Below are 16,016 nucleotides of genomic sequence, written 5' to 3'. Positions count from 1 at the left end.
AAATAGTGCTGAGGCGTAGATTCATGATGCTGCGGTGCATTGGGCCTGACGGTGAGGGTCGTCTACGTATAGCGCGATAGCCTGAATAATGAAGGCAGAGAGCATCCTCCGGCTATTTCGCTTCTATTCACCTAGATTCGAAACAAGTTTATTTGTTTGCCGGTTCCTTTTGCTCTCACGTGTCAGATTGCCGTCGGTGACTAAGCAGACCCACTTCCGTGAGTCGAGTCAATGCGGGTCGAAAGCCTCGGTCCAAGGCAATGCAGCTTCCCCAAGGCGCCATAGAAGACGTCCAGTGTTCCTGGGCGACAATTCAGCATGTAGTCCTGCCTACCTGACTGCCACCACCATGGCAGGCCCAATCAGACAACCCATCAACTTGGACAATCTGTCCAAGTACATCGATCAGAATGCGCCCGAGATCAAGACACCCATAGACGTGAAGCAGGTACGCTCCGCCCGCAGTCTAGGCCAGTATGTGTTGTGGATTCCCAACGCTAACACACTCTTGTGACAGTTCGGATATGGCCAATCGAATCCAACGTACCTTCTTACCGACTCCACGGGCGCCAAATATGTCATGCGAAAGAAGCCCCCGGGAAAGCTCCTCTCCAAAACCGCCCACCAGGTTGACCGAGAATACCGGATAATAGCAGCGTTGCAAGATACAGCTGTGCCTGTACCGAAAGCGATATGTCTCTGCGAGGACGACAGCGTGGTTGGCACTGCTTTCTATATCATGGGCTTCCTGAACGGCCGTATCTTTGCGGATCCCTTGATCCCAGATGTCTCAGCGGAGCACCGACGAGCAATGTGGAAGAGCGCGGTCACGACACTGGCCAAATTCCACAGTGTATCGCCCAAGAGTGTGAACATGGAGAATTTTGGACGTCCGAACAACTTCTACAATCGACAGCTGAAGACGTTTGCGACTTTGAGTGTAGCCCAAGCTCAAACCAAAGATGTTGAGACTGGAGAACCTGTTGGCGCTATTCCACACTACGATGATATGGTGAAGTTCTTCGCAAATCCGGCCACTCAGCCTAAAGATCGTGGAACTTTCGTACACGGAGACTACAAGATCGACAACATGGTCTTCCACCCAACAGAGCCATACGTCATTGGCATCTTGGATTGGGAAATGGCTACGATTGGGCATCCGTTGTCCGATATTGTCAATCTCACATCTCCCTGGGTGTCTGCCGATAGCCCTCTCGCCAAGTCCATAGGACGCGCAAACGATAGGTTCAGAGATGGCAACACTCCCGGCCTGCCGACTAGGAAAGAGGTGTTGCAATGGTATCATGAAGTCGTAGATTGGGAGTACTCGGAGAAGGAACTCACTTGGGGCGATGCGTTTGGTCTGTATCGCGGCGCGATTATTTGCCAGGGTATTGCGGCGAGATACGCTGTACGGCAGGCGAGTAGCCCGAACGCGCAGGAATATGGTGTACAGGCGAAGCCGATGGGCGAGATGGCCTGGCTCGATGTGCAGAAGTATGAGAAGCAAGCGAGGGAGGAGCAAGGGAAGGCTAGGCTGTGAAGAAGGTACATATTTCTCGATTCGAAACTAGTCGTGCCTTCGTTTGGGGTTCTGGCAGTTGTTCTGCTTCGACTTATAGTATGAACATTGTCAGCTACTGCTAGTCGGAGACACTCGTGATTCTGGCACTTTGTGTCTTACAAAGTCTTCAACGGAAGCCAACTCAGACGCGTTCCCATCGCAACATTCGTGGCGGAGCCAGATCAAGGAGCAGGAAGAACTTTCTCTGCTCAGAGAGACCAACGACTTTGGTATTTGTTCTACTACAGATATTCCGATGGAAGCCATCTCAGGCATTTTCCCATCTCAGGATTCGAGGCAGAGCCATTTCAACGAGCAGGGAGCCTCGACTTTACTCGGAGAAACGAGCGTCTTTACGAACCATTCTACTACAAAGGGGCTCCAAGGAAGTCTATCTCAGAAGTGTCTCCGTAATAAAACGTGGCTCTAGTCTACACCGAGGAGCAGGGAGAATTGTCATATTCCTGAGAGACCGGCACATTCTGGCACTTGCTTGGCCACAAGACTCTACGACACAGGCTATCTCAGCAATACCCTGGTATGACCGTTCGAGGCGGAGCTAGATCGGGGAGCAGGAAACCGCGTTGTCACCCAGAGATTCCAAGGGTTTCCGGCAGGTCTGTGTTTACGTATTCATCGATAGATGCTACTTCAGACATATTGTTTCTAGCGCAAGCCGCCTCGGGTATCAGTCAAGGAGCAGAAAGCCTGACTATTCTCCAGAGAGAATGACGCTTTTCGCTAACATTTTTCCACTAAGTCAACAATGCATGGTGATCTCAGACATTATGTTCATCGTGCCACCCGACCCAAAGCCATGTTGTGGAGCAGGCAACCTCACCGTCTACTGGAGAAAGCGACGCTTTTCAGGATTTTCTTGTCACAAAGTCAACAATGCATGGTGATCTCAGACATTATTTCCATCGTACCACCCGACTCAAAGCCATATTAAGGAGCAGGCAACCTCACCGTCTACTAGAGAAAGCGACGCTTTTCAGGATTTTCTTGTTATAAAGTTAACAATACATAGTAATCTCAGACATTATTTCCATCGTATTACCCGACTCAAAGCTATATTAAGGAGCAGGCAACCTCACCGTCTACTAGAGAAAGCGACGCTTTTCAGGATTCTCTTGTCACAAAGTCACCGATTTATAGTAATCTCAAACATTGTGTCCACCGTACTATCGGGCCTCCGGCTATGTCGAGTAGCATAGAGAGCCGTCGTTCTGCAGAGAGGCCAATGCTTCTAGGCACTCGATAGTCCTGAAGTCACTGAATTACTGTTGTCTCAGGGAGATGTTCATGGCGTAATCTGTTCCAGATTGAGCTCAAGGTGCAGGGACACTCATTACTTTCAGAGAGGCTAACTTGTCGTGGCAATTCCTTTACCGCTAAGGCCTCGTTTTATGATGGTCTCAGACCAGTATGCACGTCAAAATCCGGTCCGTAGCGAAGTCAAGGAGTAGGGAGGCTCGTTGTTTCTCAGAGAGATCAACACGATTCGGCCATAACTTTACGACAAAATCACCGATTCATGGTGGCTTCAGACAATCTTTGACAGCACCATCTCGCCCGGAATGATGAGCAAACGAGGGAAGAGCAAGGGAAGGCGAGGCTGTGAAGGACGTATATATTGCTCAAACCGAACATTGTTCGTGCCTTCATTCCAATGTATGCAGTTGCGATTTGCTTTTCCATTTCAGGGAAACCTGCGCGCTCGTACAAACGTACTTTCTACAGGCATCAATGAACTACTTTCAATACTGCCGTAGAGTAGGATCGACGTCATGTTGTGCAAGCTCGTCCTCTTTCAGCAGTACAATCATGTCCTTGCCGCCAACATCATTCTCTGGTAGCAGCTCGTCCTCCTAGACACGCGGATTCGGGTTTTGGGTCTCCGAAATCAGCAGGCTCTGACCTCCCATACGGATTACATCGTTAGGCCCTAGCTGCGCCCTATAAGCTATAGCCGCGTTCTTCTTCGGCTTCGCGAATTCTACGCGGAAGTAGATGTTCGCGCCCGAGAAAGTAAGCTCGAGGCGGTAATAGACCTCGTAGAACTCTTCTGCAATGCACTGTCGGCAGACCTGTTCGTCCTAGAGAGGCGCAGGAACCCGTCGAGTGTGGCAAGCCCTGCAATCGCCGTACTGCCAGTCTCGTAGTTTCTTGCCTAGCATTAAATCTGGTCTCTTTAGAGTAAACTTCTCCTGCGCCAGATCCGGGAGCTCGATACAAAGAGGAGCTCCGAATTTCTCTATGCCTTCGCAGAGCTGTTCGCCATCGTTCTCGGTAAAGATGGGGCTATTCTCGTCTCTCTGCTTGGATGACCAGTAGACTTGGATCCAAATATTCTCCTCTCCTTGAACCCAGTAGCCCAGTTCGTCTTCACGCAATTGAACGGTGCGAAGCTGCCAGATGGAACGTCGTACACGGTTGCCATCCGGTACGATGGTACGCCAACGAGACTTGGCATAGTCATCGCGGTAGTATTGACTTGAGCGAGCCTGTGGACGCGGCGGCTGAGCGTTCCCAAACACATCGACCAGATCGTGATGCACTCTACGATCGTAGACCTGATCTTCTGAGATGCCGAAACAGTCGGTAGTTGGCAGCGCCCTCGCCTGGATATTATGATACTTCAACATGGTACCACGCGTTACGGGATTGCAGCTTCCAATTGCTCTCATGCCGACGGAGTCGATGTAGGCATCTGAAGACTTGAATTCTTCTTGAAGTCGGTCCATGAAATAAGTCGACTTAGATAAACCGCCAGCGACGACGATGGCCTTGACCTTCGAGCTGAGCCCTCGTCGAATCAGAGCGAAGTTCTGTTGAAGAACGGGTTCGAAGAATTTTATCATTTGGTCACTAGACTCATGTTAGTGCAGGTTTGATAATCCGGGGTAATGAGCCAGCAACGTACTTGCTAAGTTGCACACTGAAGTCCTTTTTTGCGCAGCTAAGGTTGCCGGCGATGCGCACAATACGAACTTTGTTCGAATGCGGATCGAAATTCTCCTTGTACCTGTTGAAGTCTTCGCTTGCCTAATAGGCGAACTCGGCCGCAGAACATTGTAGCTCTGCCAACAACGTCGGCTTGTCGATACCTTCGAGCTCCAGAGCGGCGTCCAACCATAACAGAAAGTGCTAGTTGATAAACTCTGAGCCACATAGCTCGCCCAATGGCTCACCAACAGCTTTCAGCTATAGTTCGACTCCGGTGTTGTCATCTGTCTGCAACTCATAGAGCACCAGGTTACTCGTGCCGCCGCCCGCATCGAAAATGAGGATCTCGTTATGAGCGACCAAAACCCCAGCTCGAGGTGCGAGATTGTGCACATAGAATGCTGCGGTAGTCTGTGGCTCCCAGACTAGCTCAACTTTGGAAAAGCCTGCCAGGTGGGCAGCTTCAAGTATGCTTCGGTTACCAGGTGGAAGCCACATTCCCGGAACGCTTATAAACAATTCAACTGGCAGGTCCTTGATAGTCTGATTGTCGTTAGTATGCATGCGCATCACAGAATGCATGAAACTTACTCCTTCGGTGTATTGGATCTTCGTGTTGACCCTCGACTCGAGTTCTCGACGAGTAAATTCCACAATGCTCTCGATCTGCTTGGCCAACAGAAGAACCTTCGCGTCGTAGACCTCCCACTCGGGATGCTCTTTGATGAGCACTTCTTTGAGTGGCTCGACCTTTTCCATAGCCTGCTTTACAAGAGAAGACTCGGCATAGTTCTTGTAAAATGCGACCTTTAGAAACGAGATAACCTTTTCGTGCTCGATCTGACTACGCTTAAGCATAGTCTGGAGCTTATAGCCCCAAATAATCTTATCTCTGTGAAGCGCTATCTGCTGCGGTGCAGTAGTGAAATTGGCTTTGAAGATCACATCTCGCACATCGGTCTCATTGAAGTTCTGACCCGGAATGGCGATGTGGGTGGCGACCTAATTCTTTGGGTCAGTTCAGGGCAACTACTAGTGACGTTCTACATAGACTCGAATGTCGCTCTGGCGTCGGCGCATGGATAAACTTACAGCATTCTTCGATGTGCCGAAATCGAAGGCGATGCGCAGGACTGGCTGTCCGGCGCCCTAAACCGCCATCGAATTGAAGCTCAGGGGTTGTCGAAGTTGGAGCGGACTGACAATGCTCGACTTTGTTTACCGATATGCGTGCGGTGTCTGTGTTGGCGATAATGGTGAACGATTTGTGTTGCCTAGTGAAGGTGAGAGACAGAAATGTCTTGTGCGCACGAAACATCCGCGTCGCCTGTCTTGAGTGCCGTGCACCGGGAGAAGCCGCGCCGTTGCGGAGTGAAGTGCCGTTCACTATTGTTTGCTATTATGCCTTGAGCGACCCACTAAAAGGCTGAGGCGCTCCCGATCAGCCATTCAGAATTTCATTTCTGCTCGACAACACAAAACTCGAGCTTAGCAAGTCAACGCGCGCCAACTTTGCCAGCACAGCCAGTCTGTCCCCACACGAAACGCGACCACTTCCGCTGGAATCGAACTCAAAGTTGACCATGGCTGTCGATAACGATCGTATGGAGGCGTTTCGCATCATCATCGAGGATATTGAACAGAACGGCGACAGATACAACAATAAAAGCGCTCAGTCGATGCGGATCGCTGAACTTATCGCCGCACGAGGTCTCAGGATGAAGCCGAAGGGCGAGCAGGTGCAGACTCCCACTGCGGCTAGGCTCAGAGACGCCCTCAGAGAATGGGCCTCGCGCAGCAAAGCGAGCTCAAAGAATGCTGACGTCTTCAGTCGCGGCAGGGCGGCTCTCGACACCGCCCGTAGGACTAAGCTTGGCCTCGCGGAAGCAATGGAAGATGAAAGACCATCTTCGGAGCAGACTCTGACAAATGAGCTCGGAGGCGAAGCTGACACAACAAGCGCTCAGCATCTGCAAGCTACGGCTTCACGGTCAGCAGATCTGCCAGATGTTGAATCGTCAAAGGGACCGGTCCCCATCGCCATCGAGGACTCAGAAGGATCAGACTTGTCCTCAGTTCCCACGACCTCTCCAAGAATCTCCACAGTGAGCGGACATCACGAAGCGACGACTGCCAGGCCTGTAGATGACGGGAGCTTCGGCAGATCTCCTTCGCGAAGCAAGCGCAGCGTCTCATCTGCTTTCGGTGAAGAGGTGGTCAATGGTGCTGGGGCAAAGGCGAAGCGGCACAAGCCACGACAAGCATCTTCTGCTGCTAAGTTGCTCGATCACTTATGGCAACAACCATCAAAAGACGCCTCATCCCTCAAGCGAAAGCTTCAAGAGAGCGGCGAAGAGCCTGCGCGGAGGAAGAGGCCAAAGAGGGCAGCGGCACCCTCAGACCTTCTGGATGCCTCTAGTTCTGACGCCGAAAATGAAGGCGCAGCGAATCTGCTGAACACGGGCACAGCTGGCAAAGAATCGAAGAGTATGGCGAAAGACTCCAACATAGCAGCCCCAACAAGTATGGAGAACGAGCACCAATCAAGCGACAGTCAGCCGCAGTCGGCGCAGCAACAAGCAAGTACTCTTGATCAGAACGAGGCGCGGCCAAATATGCCTGCAGAAGGAAGGCCCGTTGTACCGTTGACAGCAGTGAGCAGCTCGTCCAGACTGCGAGATACGGGCTTGGAAGGACCGCAAAACTTAAGGGCCAGTACTTCGGAATGGCACACTCGATTCCGCCAGATACGGTACCCACCAGCTGTGCCAAAGGTGCAGACTGGGTATCCTGAGGGTCTTCAGCAGGTAGATGCCAAGAAGGACGTGGACACAATCATCTGGCGCATCAGGAATGCCAATGCCGAATTGCTCGAGCAGACTGGCATCAGAGACGCGAAAGCCTCAATGTCACACTCTCCCAACCCCGATCTCGCAGCACTCTATGCCCGGGTGTTACCGCGGCCAAACATTGGCTCCTGGAAAGATCGAGCAATGCGGCTTATGAACGATGGCTTGGATCTGGACTATTGGCTCAACGCATGCGCTGGAGCTGCAATTTATGAAGAAGTCCTCACGAAGCCAGTCCCATGGAGAACGCCGCAGCAATTACTTGGCGATATGAAGCACGCCAAATGGTACTTTGAGAGATTGATCAGGGCTTTAGGCGTTCGTAAGTCTTGATCCTAAAGGCGAAAGGCAGTGGCCCAGTGTGCGTAGACTGACGAATTCGTGCAGGAGATGACCACTTGGGAAATATCGAGTACATTCTGTTTCGGGCCGGGGAGCAACAGATCCAGGAGGGATCCGACTTTGAGCGCGAATACATCTCTCCGGTCGCGGAAGAGCTGGCAGTAAATTTCATGATGCTGCTCGTACAGCAAATCAAGCACGCTAGACCGGACGTGCAAATACCGGAGCCCGCGCTGGAGTCTGCCAAATCGTCCTACACCGAGGTTTTCAAGGATGCATTGTTCCTCCGAGGCCGATGCGAAGTTGGACCGGATGACTTCGACTTCGTATGGGAGCCACCAATGGCGAAATTCGACAGAGTGACCATGACAGACGTACGCGGCTGGGACAAACATGCCACAAGTGTCCAAGTCTGCACGTTCGCAGCGATTCGCACCAGGGATGACAAAGAACCAGAAGGATGGTGGTACCATTCGAGAGCTCGTACATATGCATATGCCCAAGAGTCGGACACGTCTTGACGCGATGCACTGTCAGGCAGCGTCGTGGTAGACGGAACGACCTTGATTCGGGCGGCCATGAGAGCCTTACGAACAAGCATGCGCTGAGGTTGCGCTTGCATGAATAGAGGTACACGTTTCTGGGATTTTTGGAGTTCGCGGTGATTTTGCTTAAAAGGAGCCGCTGTTGGTAGTGATGGCACTGCTCGCTCGGAGAGGCTTCTATCCGTACTGATGAAGGATTTGTTACGACTTTGACTCCCAGCCTCTTACGAGGCGGTTGAGTTGGTTGGACTGTCCTTCATGACCATCTTAGGAGGCTTTCCGCGTATATGTATCTGCCGTGCAACTTTGACTCCTGCCTCTGGCGGTCGAGTTGGTTGTATGACCAGAACAGTACTGAAGAGCACACATGATGTATATCTAGTCCTGAGAGCCTTGTATTGAACGCAGGCTTTGTTACAAAAGCCAAAGTCGTGAGTTGGGGTCTCGCAAGGACGAGCCGGAGCAGAAGCGTAATTGTAGAGCAGATAAACTACAATACAGTTGAGCTTCCCGTCATATTTGATGATTGTTTGATCACGTCTTGCTGCGGCCGAATGCGTTGACATACAAGGAAAGGCTGGAGATGTGAAAAAGGAAGCGAGGTCACTTCACGCGCAGAATTTTGCGGAAACAGCCGCTAGCCTCCCACTACGCTCATCCAATAGCAACCGCCACCTCTACCACCTTATCTCCAATGTCCCATGTCTCCATGCAAGTGACTCGGTGAATGTCTATACTGAAGAGCAGGTTGTATAGCTCCGCACACCTTCTTTCCGTCACATCTCGCACTAACAACACTGTGCGCCGCTCATTCGCCGATATGGCACCCACCGGTAGCACAGAACTTCTTCTCCACCCGAGACCCCAACCTGACGACTTTCTCCAGAGACGAAGCCTCGACCGATCGTGGTTTCTGGTCCTTCGGGCGCCGGGAAATCCACTTTGATCAAGCGTCTGCGCGCCGAGTACCCTGATCGCTTCGCACTTTCCGTTTCCCACACCACCCGCGAACCACGTGCTGGTGAAGAACACGGCAAGGACTATTGGTATGTGTCGAAGGACGACTTCAAGAAAAAGGTTGAAGAGAATGGCTTCATCGAGCACGCACAGTTCGGCAGCAACTTCTATGGCACGAGTGTACAGGCCGTGAAGGACGTTGCTGAGCAGGGGAGGACATGTATTTTGGACATTGAGATGGAGGTGAGTACATGGAGCTTTCTGTAGCTGCATAAGATGGGAGACTGTATGAGAGGGTCCTAACAATGCGGAACCCAGGGCGTCAAGCAAGTCAAGAAGACAGACCTCAACGCGCGATATCTCTTCCTTCAGCCACCTTCTGTTGAGGTCTTGGAGCAGCGTTTACGAGGACGACAGACGGATAAGGAAGAGGCCATTCAGCAACGACTGAAGCAAGCTGAGAAGGAGATTGAGTTCTCGAAGACACCTGGCGTACACGACAAGATCATCGTCAATGACGATTTGGAGAAGGCATGGCAGGAGTTCAAGGCATTCTGTGTGCCAGAATCATCCTCGTAGCAGTCGCAAGTGTCAATATTTGACCGGCGTGAAGGTCATAAGAGATCATACGACAGACGATATAGAACCGAATGTTGAGTCAACAGTAGAGAGGCGAGGCTGCACGAAGCCGGCGCATCGGTCAATCGGCCTACATCACAATGCCAGGGTTGACATCTGCGAAGCTCCATGCATCTGCTAGGCCTAGACCCGACACAACTCACCTGAACTTTAGGGCTTTAGGGTGTTGTGCTCGCTGATTGGCTGGACTTAGCTACACGACTGATGCCCACGCCAGAGAAGCGATATAGCAGCGCAGCACAGCATACAAACAGGCTTGCAGTCAGCGAAAAGCTCTACTCGATTCCCGCATAGTCACAGCCACTGAGAAGCGTCGGAAATGTGCTCATCGTATATCTCGATGTCACACCACCCACTGTACCTTCCCAAAAACGACCAGTTTCGGGCTGCCAAGAACGCCTGAGGTGCTTTGAGCATGTTTTCTGGAAAAGAAGTTGTGCTCGAGATATCGCCGCACCTCTTCGAACCAAGGGAATGCAATCGTCGGCGCCGCTCCCGCTGCCTTAGCACGCGATCCCACGTGCGAAGAAGCGCCCTGGACTTTGTGGCTGTCGAACTTTGTTTCGAGTGAAGTCTGGACCTGCATGTGCAAGAGCGGTCAGCCAGCTTGCGGGCGAGCAGATATGAAATGACTGATCCTCACTTATTCTCTGGTCCGGTCCTGATGAGATAGAGCTGCTCAACTCCATCCTGAACCCAGGCTGTAGCGAAATGGCTTCCGCATCGATACGATTGGTGTTGGTCGTCCTCACCTGCTGGTGGACTTTATCGGCCTCTGCATCAGAAGCTTCTCAGAGACCTCGCGGGTCTGGCTTCATTGGATATGGTAATTTCAATCTATCTTGTTTGCATGTCCAGTCGGCTAAAATTGCAAGGAATCACAATGTACAAGCCCACTTGCGCGACAGCTTGTCGTGATTCGGTCACCAACCCGCTCAACTGCAATGGCACCACGGACCACCACCATATGATGAAGCGCATGGGTGGAATGTCAATGGAGAAACCAACTCCAGAATGCTATGCCAACAATGATCGCTTTTTGCAATCCGTGGCGTACTGTGTCTCGCAGCACTGTCAAGACGTCGAGCCCTGGAAGATCGAGCAGTGGTGGACGAGACGAATTGTGGGTAAAATTCCTGGCCAGCCTAGACCGAAGGAGACTTATCAAGAAGCGCTGGCGAGGGTTGTCATCCCACCAAACACCACTATCCCCACAGACGAGATGCTCATGGACGAGAACACACTCGTGGCCGAAGATACCTATTTGGCAAATTTCAATGGCGATGATGTATTCGAGGTCAATGAGTCGACACACGTTCGCTACGGGTAGGTCACTTGTGTTCAGTCCTGCATATATGCTGACGTAGAACAGTTTGATCTTGCTCACCACTGGCGCTGCGATCCCCATTGCACTGTCCCTACTTCGATTCATTCCATTCCCGAAAACCTTCGTCAGCCGGTTCAATGCTGTCCTTATTGACCCGCCTGTGTTTGGTACGAAACACAGTGTCGCTTGGCTCAACACCTTTATCGCTCCTACTCGCGGACAGGCGTTCTTCATCGCATATCTCTGGATCATCAACATCGTTCTCTGCTCTGCGGGATACCACACAAGGCGGCCCAACTCCTGGTTCGCAACGGAGGCACAAGAGATCGCGACATACATTTCATATCGAACTGGAATACTGAGCTTTGCCAACGTCGCGCTCCTTGTGCTTTATGCTGGCCGGAACAATGTCCTTCTCTGGGTCACGAACTGGTCGCACTCTACCTTCCTGCTCCTGCATCGCTGGATCGCCTTTATCTGCACGCTGCAAGCATGCGTGCACTCTGCCATTCTGCTGCAGATATACGTCAATCAGCCAGACTACGATTACATGTCTGAGAGTAAGAAGCCGTACTGGGTTTGGGGAATCGTCGCCACCCTAGGCCTTGTGATACTCCTACCAACGTCAATCCTTCCGATACGAAGAAAAGTCTACGAACTGTTTCTTGCGTGGCATGTTGTAATCGCCTTCTTCATCCTCATTGGCGGGTACTATCATGTCGTACTCTGCTTCGGTCATCAATGGGGCTATGAAACTTGGCTTCTCATCGCCTTTGCGTGCTGGGCTTTTGATCGTATCATGCGAATACTTCGCATTGCTCGCAATGGAGTGAGGACTGGCCAGATCACAATCATTGACGAAGACTATATTCGGCTTGACATCCCTGGAGTCTCTGCTGCGGGACAGGCCTATCTTTATTTCCCGACTCTGACCTGGCGCGTCTGGGAAAACCATCCATTCACCGTTGCAGGAGCATTGACTGCCACAGATACAACCCAACCATCTGAGCTGAGTTCGAGATCCAGCATCCATGATGCTGAAAAGCTGCCTTCCCATGAAGTCAAGGCCATTGCTCCTGACTCTGAACGACCGATGCCAAAATCCGCCCAGCGATTGCATGCTTATCGCATCGGCCTCAGCTTCTTCATTCGTACGCACACCGGTACCACTTCGATACTCCGTTCTCGAAAGACTCTCCCAGTTTTGATTGAATCCTCGTATGGCCAGAATGTCTTCGGCGACCACGGAGGGAGCGACCTCTCCTCTTACCCGAATTTGGTCTGTATCGCTGGTGGCGTCGGCATTACTGCTGTTCTGCCTTTCCTAGCTGGTCACACCGGTCGCAGTAAGCTATTTTGGGGCGTGCGAACAGGCGGGCTCGTAGCAGCTATGCATGATACCTTGGCTGAGCCTGCATACGCTGGCACTGACATTCAGATCGCAAGGAGTGAAAGACTGAACCTGAGGGCTATCTTGGAGAATGAGATCAAAGCCGATGCGGGCACTGGCACTGCGATTGTAGTGAGTGGGCCACCAAGCATGGCTGACGATGTGAGAGTTATTGCAAGTGAACTTGCCGCGAAAGAGAAGGACGCTGTGATTGCTTTTGTCGAGGAGAGCTATAGCTGGTAGAGCAGACAGAATAAGGCAAGAGGCTTTTCATACTCTCACAACTGGTAGAAGCCAAATTCAGCTGATGATCTGAGCAGCCAAGTCCACAACTTACTCGCTCAAGCCGCCAGAATGCAGCAGCTTGTTACCAAGTGCGGGCTGGACTTGACAAGGGGATTGCCATTCGCCAAAATGGCACCTCGACCCGTTCAATGACGTTTCATCCCCTTTCTGTCACAATGGGGCCAACTTCGTTTCCGACGCGAAATGTCAGTGCCGCCCGCATTACACTCGCATGAATGAAGACATGATGCTTTCCATTGCGTTTCAACATCATCACTCTCGGTGTGTTGTATTTTGAGTGTCGCGTGAGCAAGGCATGGCGCTTCAGTTTGCAACGGCACGGCTGCCCGGCTGCTGCACGGACAATCAGACGAGCGAAGCAAACAACTGTTGCACAGGAGGATTTCTGCACCTTCGTCGGTGCAGACACGACATCTACATCAACATCCACACGCACCCATCGGCAGGTCATGGCGGCCGGCAACGCAGGACGTGAAGTTTTATGCGTCGCTCTCGACTATGGCACAACCACTCTCGAGGTAAGTGACTCAGCAATCCGCATCTTCTAATCCTTACACGTGGCCGCACCTGCCCTCAGCAGTTCGTCACGCGATGTCTGAGCACGAGGCGTGTCGCGGCGACACGCCGTGACACTTCGTATAGTCTTTGACTGACGAAGTAGAACAGGCTGCCCTTCACGTTCGCACCCCGGGTCAACCCCTTAACGAGGCCGATATCATAGACGTGCTATTCAAAGGCAAAGACACAACCTCGCTGCAGAAGATAGCCCTTGACAACGGTGTCTTCTATTAGGGCCATGAACTCGAAACAATGCTCGACTGTGGCGAGATCGAGCATAACAAGGTAATTATGTTCTTGAAGGCTACCTTCTACAAAGGTTATGCTACCTCATCTATAGTAAAGCATACCATGAAACAAGTCGAAATGCTCAAGCCATCGCTCTTTCCACACAATGCGGATAAGGATCTCTACGATGCAAAGATCCTTGTACTCGCCAAGCATATCGAAGAAGTTATGGAGCATGTTATTTAGTATGCCGAGCAAGCGCTGGAGACGGGGCTCCGATATGAAGGAGTATGTGCTCGACGATTCAAGTTCAACACTTGTGCTAATTTGAGTCAGATGATCAGGGAAATGCCCAAAGAATTGTTCATAAGTGTCCCAGGAATGTGGCTCCCACCTGGAATCGGAGCATTATTGAAGCAGTCAAACTGGTAGGCATATCGAGGGTTGAGCTCAACTTCGAGTCACAAGTTGCTGCCGCATCGTGGGCACACAGCCTCATCCCAAGGGCTACAGCTCGGTATTAGGCTGAGGACGAGATTCTTATACTCGATGCCGGCGGACTTACCAGCGATCTATCTCGTTGCCGATTGCAGACAGACTCCAACACCGGCGTCCAGTTGCAATTCGAAGCTGTACAGGAGTCACTTGGCGACCTATGCGGTTCTGAGTTCATTAACTAGGAATTTCTTTAGTAGTTGGATGAAGAGATCGAGCGCCTGGGAGACAACAAGCAAGACCTGCTGAGGCTGCTGAAGTGCTCGCAGCCCGAATTCGCCTCGAAAGCAAGCACATCGTTCGGCTGGTATAAAGAGAACTTCAACCCGCGATCGACAGCGCAGCGACTCGTGCGTGTGGCCGGTAACATCGTGGCGGCAAGCAAGGAATGCACGGTGGAGATCACCAGGTAAGGGACAGATCCATTCTCAATGTGCTTTTTACTGTGAACACGTGTGTTGACAGAAGTCTAGTGCCCAGATGCGGAAGTTTTTTGAGCCAATTTTCCAGAACAATTTCGACCTCATACGCAGACGCCTCAGCCCGGCTGTCAAGGCCCTCGTCGTCGTTGGTGGTCTTTCTGACTCAGAATACTTTATTAACAGACTTCGCGAAGAGTTCAACGCCAAGGACATCAAGATCGAATGTGGCGGCATCAGAGCCATTGGCCGTGGCTGCAATCCCGTTACACGCGGTACATTGCTGAAATACGCTGGTAAAGAGACGAGAGATCTTCCCATTACAGACAGTTTCGGCATCTCTGAAGATCAGGTCTACGAATCCGACAAGCATCCCGATCTTGATCAGTTGTTCGGAAACCATCGCGATGCTCCTAGGAACAGGCCGCAACGTCAACAGGCTCGCTCAAGTCAGTTCTACAGCGACAAGTATGCCAAAGCTCGTTGGCGAACCATTGTACCAGAAGGTCCTCGCACTCGACAGACGCTCTGGCAGCTCCGATGTGTCCCCGTGCTGGAGGGAGAGAAGGACTTCCTGATACAAGTATTCTGGTCGGCGAATCAGAGACCCGAAAATTTTCCCATTTTTACTACCAACGACGGCGATCAGCTCCGCGATGGCACCGAGAAGTTTGGAGCTCCTCTTCGTATCACGTTGCCGGGTCTAGCCCAAGAACAGTTCGAGTGGAAACAACTAGACAGAATGCCCGGCAAGAAGCTAAAAGAGTGGTTCCCTGGATACTGCAGAATATGTCGCACTCGTCAAATGCCGATAGCTCTTAAGAAGGAGCATATTTGCTGGAGATGCGCGAAAGCAGAGTTCTACGAAGTCTACTACCGCCTGGAGTTGACCTTATCGGCCGCGAACATCTACTACCGCGTAGAATTCGCGAAGCCGGAGAAGAATGATGCTATAGCTAGTGGAGTACAGCTTAGCCGCGATAATGTGATCCGATTGGGAGAGAAACAGCTACTGATTTCGGAGCACCAAAATCCTAATCCACGTGTATAGGAGGATGGGCAGTATGGTGAATATGGCACATGGAAAAATGCTTTTGTTTCAGCGCTTGCTTTGGCAGGCAGAGCCGAAGTTCGATATTGAACATCGAGGTCTGAGAGCCTGAGACGCTACTTGATCGACCAAATGTCATAGCTCCATTGATCCGGTCTGTGGCTGCAATCGGGCCCGAAATAAATCAGGACAAATGGACGTGGAAAGTTCTCAGCCTTGGTGGCTTTTACCGTGCAGTTCAGCTGGAATCATTGTGACCCAATTAGCCTGCGACACAACACGAGTAGCAATCTTAATGGAATGGTGGTCAGGCTCTCGCATGTGCCGAGGATTCGTCGTGCAGGGTTTCCATTCCTGCCGCATCCTCTACGGCGCATGCTTCTAGCAAGGCTGTCGT

The 16,016-nt window shown here is 51.5% G+C and overlaps 7 protein-coding genes across 7 annotated transcripts; 5 read left to right on the top strand and 2 right to left on the bottom strand.

The window, feature by feature from the left end:
* Positions 1 to 349: 349 nt before the first annotated feature.
* CKM354_000663700 (uncharacterized protein) lies at positions 350 to 1,543 on the top strand (the record flags this gene model as incomplete). Its single annotated transcript, XM_044801961.1, has 2 exons — positions 350 to 448; positions 518 to 1,543. The coding sequence occupies 2 exons, from the start codon at positions 350 to 352 to the stop codon at positions 1,541 to 1,543; spliced, it is 1,125 nt and encodes a 374-aa protein (XP_044657896.1).
* Positions 1,544 to 3,435: 1,892 nt separating this feature from the next.
* Positions 3,436 to 4,703, bottom strand: CKM354_000663600 (uncharacterized protein; the record flags this gene model as incomplete). Its single annotated transcript, XM_044801960.1, has 4 exons — positions 3,436 to 3,642; positions 3,682 to 4,435; positions 4,491 to 4,592; positions 4,675 to 4,703. 4 exons carry the CDS (start codon positions 4,701 to 4,703, stop codon positions 3,436 to 3,438), a joined length of 1,092 nt encoding a protein of 363 aa, XP_044657895.1.
* A 68-nt stretch (positions 4,704 to 4,771) lies between these two features.
* On the bottom strand, positions 4,772 to 5,831 carry CKM354_000663500 (uncharacterized protein; the record flags this gene model as incomplete). Its single annotated transcript, XM_044801959.1, has 4 exons — positions 4,772 to 5,056; positions 5,105 to 5,515; positions 5,606 to 5,662; positions 5,736 to 5,831. 4 exons carry the CDS (start codon positions 5,829 to 5,831, stop codon positions 4,772 to 4,774), a joined length of 849 nt encoding a protein of 282 aa, XP_044657894.1.
* Positions 5,832 to 6,096: 265 nt separating this feature from the next.
* Positions 6,097 to 8,225, top strand: CKM354_000663400 (uncharacterized protein; the record flags this gene model as incomplete). The annotated part of the gene is made up of 2 exons (XM_044801958.1): positions 6,097 to 7,684; positions 7,750 to 8,225. 2 exons carry the CDS (start codon positions 6,097 to 6,099, stop codon positions 8,223 to 8,225), a joined length of 2,064 nt encoding a protein of 687 aa, XP_044657893.1.
* Positions 8,226 to 8,976: 751 nt separating this feature from the next.
* CKM354_000663300 (uncharacterized protein) lies at positions 8,977 to 9,785 on the top strand (the record flags this gene model as incomplete). The annotated part of the gene is made up of 3 exons (XM_044801957.1): positions 8,977 to 9,082; positions 9,136 to 9,449; positions 9,525 to 9,785. 3 exons carry the CDS (start codon positions 8,977 to 8,979, stop codon positions 9,783 to 9,785), a joined length of 681 nt encoding a protein of 226 aa, XP_044657892.1.
* Positions 9,786 to 10,556: 771 nt separating this feature from the next.
* On the top strand, positions 10,557 to 12,805 carry CKM354_000663200 (uncharacterized protein; the record flags this gene model as incomplete). Its single annotated transcript, XM_044801956.1, has 3 exons — positions 10,557 to 10,671; positions 10,721 to 11,171; positions 11,218 to 12,805. 3 exons carry the CDS (start codon positions 10,557 to 10,559, stop codon positions 12,803 to 12,805), a joined length of 2,154 nt encoding a protein of 717 aa, XP_044657891.1.
* An 873-nt stretch (positions 12,806 to 13,678) lies between these two features.
* On the top strand, positions 13,679 to 15,619 carry CKM354_000663100 (uncharacterized protein; the record flags this gene model as incomplete). The annotated part of the gene is made up of 2 exons (XM_044801955.1): positions 13,679 to 13,899; positions 14,623 to 15,619. The coding sequence occupies 2 exons, from the start codon at positions 13,679 to 13,681 to the stop codon at positions 15,617 to 15,619; spliced, it is 1,218 nt and encodes a 405-aa protein (XP_044657890.1).
* Between the last annotated feature and the right edge of the window lie 397 nt (positions 15,620 to 16,016).

The sequence above is a fragment of the Cercospora kikuchii genome (assembly GCF_019650295.1).
Source record: "Cercospora kikuchii DNA, contig_00004, whole genome shotgun sequence".
Taxonomy (NCBI): domain Eukaryota; kingdom Fungi; phylum Ascomycota; class Dothideomycetes; order Mycosphaerellales; family Mycosphaerellaceae; genus Cercospora; species Cercospora kikuchii.
The sequence above is the reverse complement of the archived record's forward strand: the minus strand, read 5'-3'. Positions and strand labels throughout refer to the sequence as shown.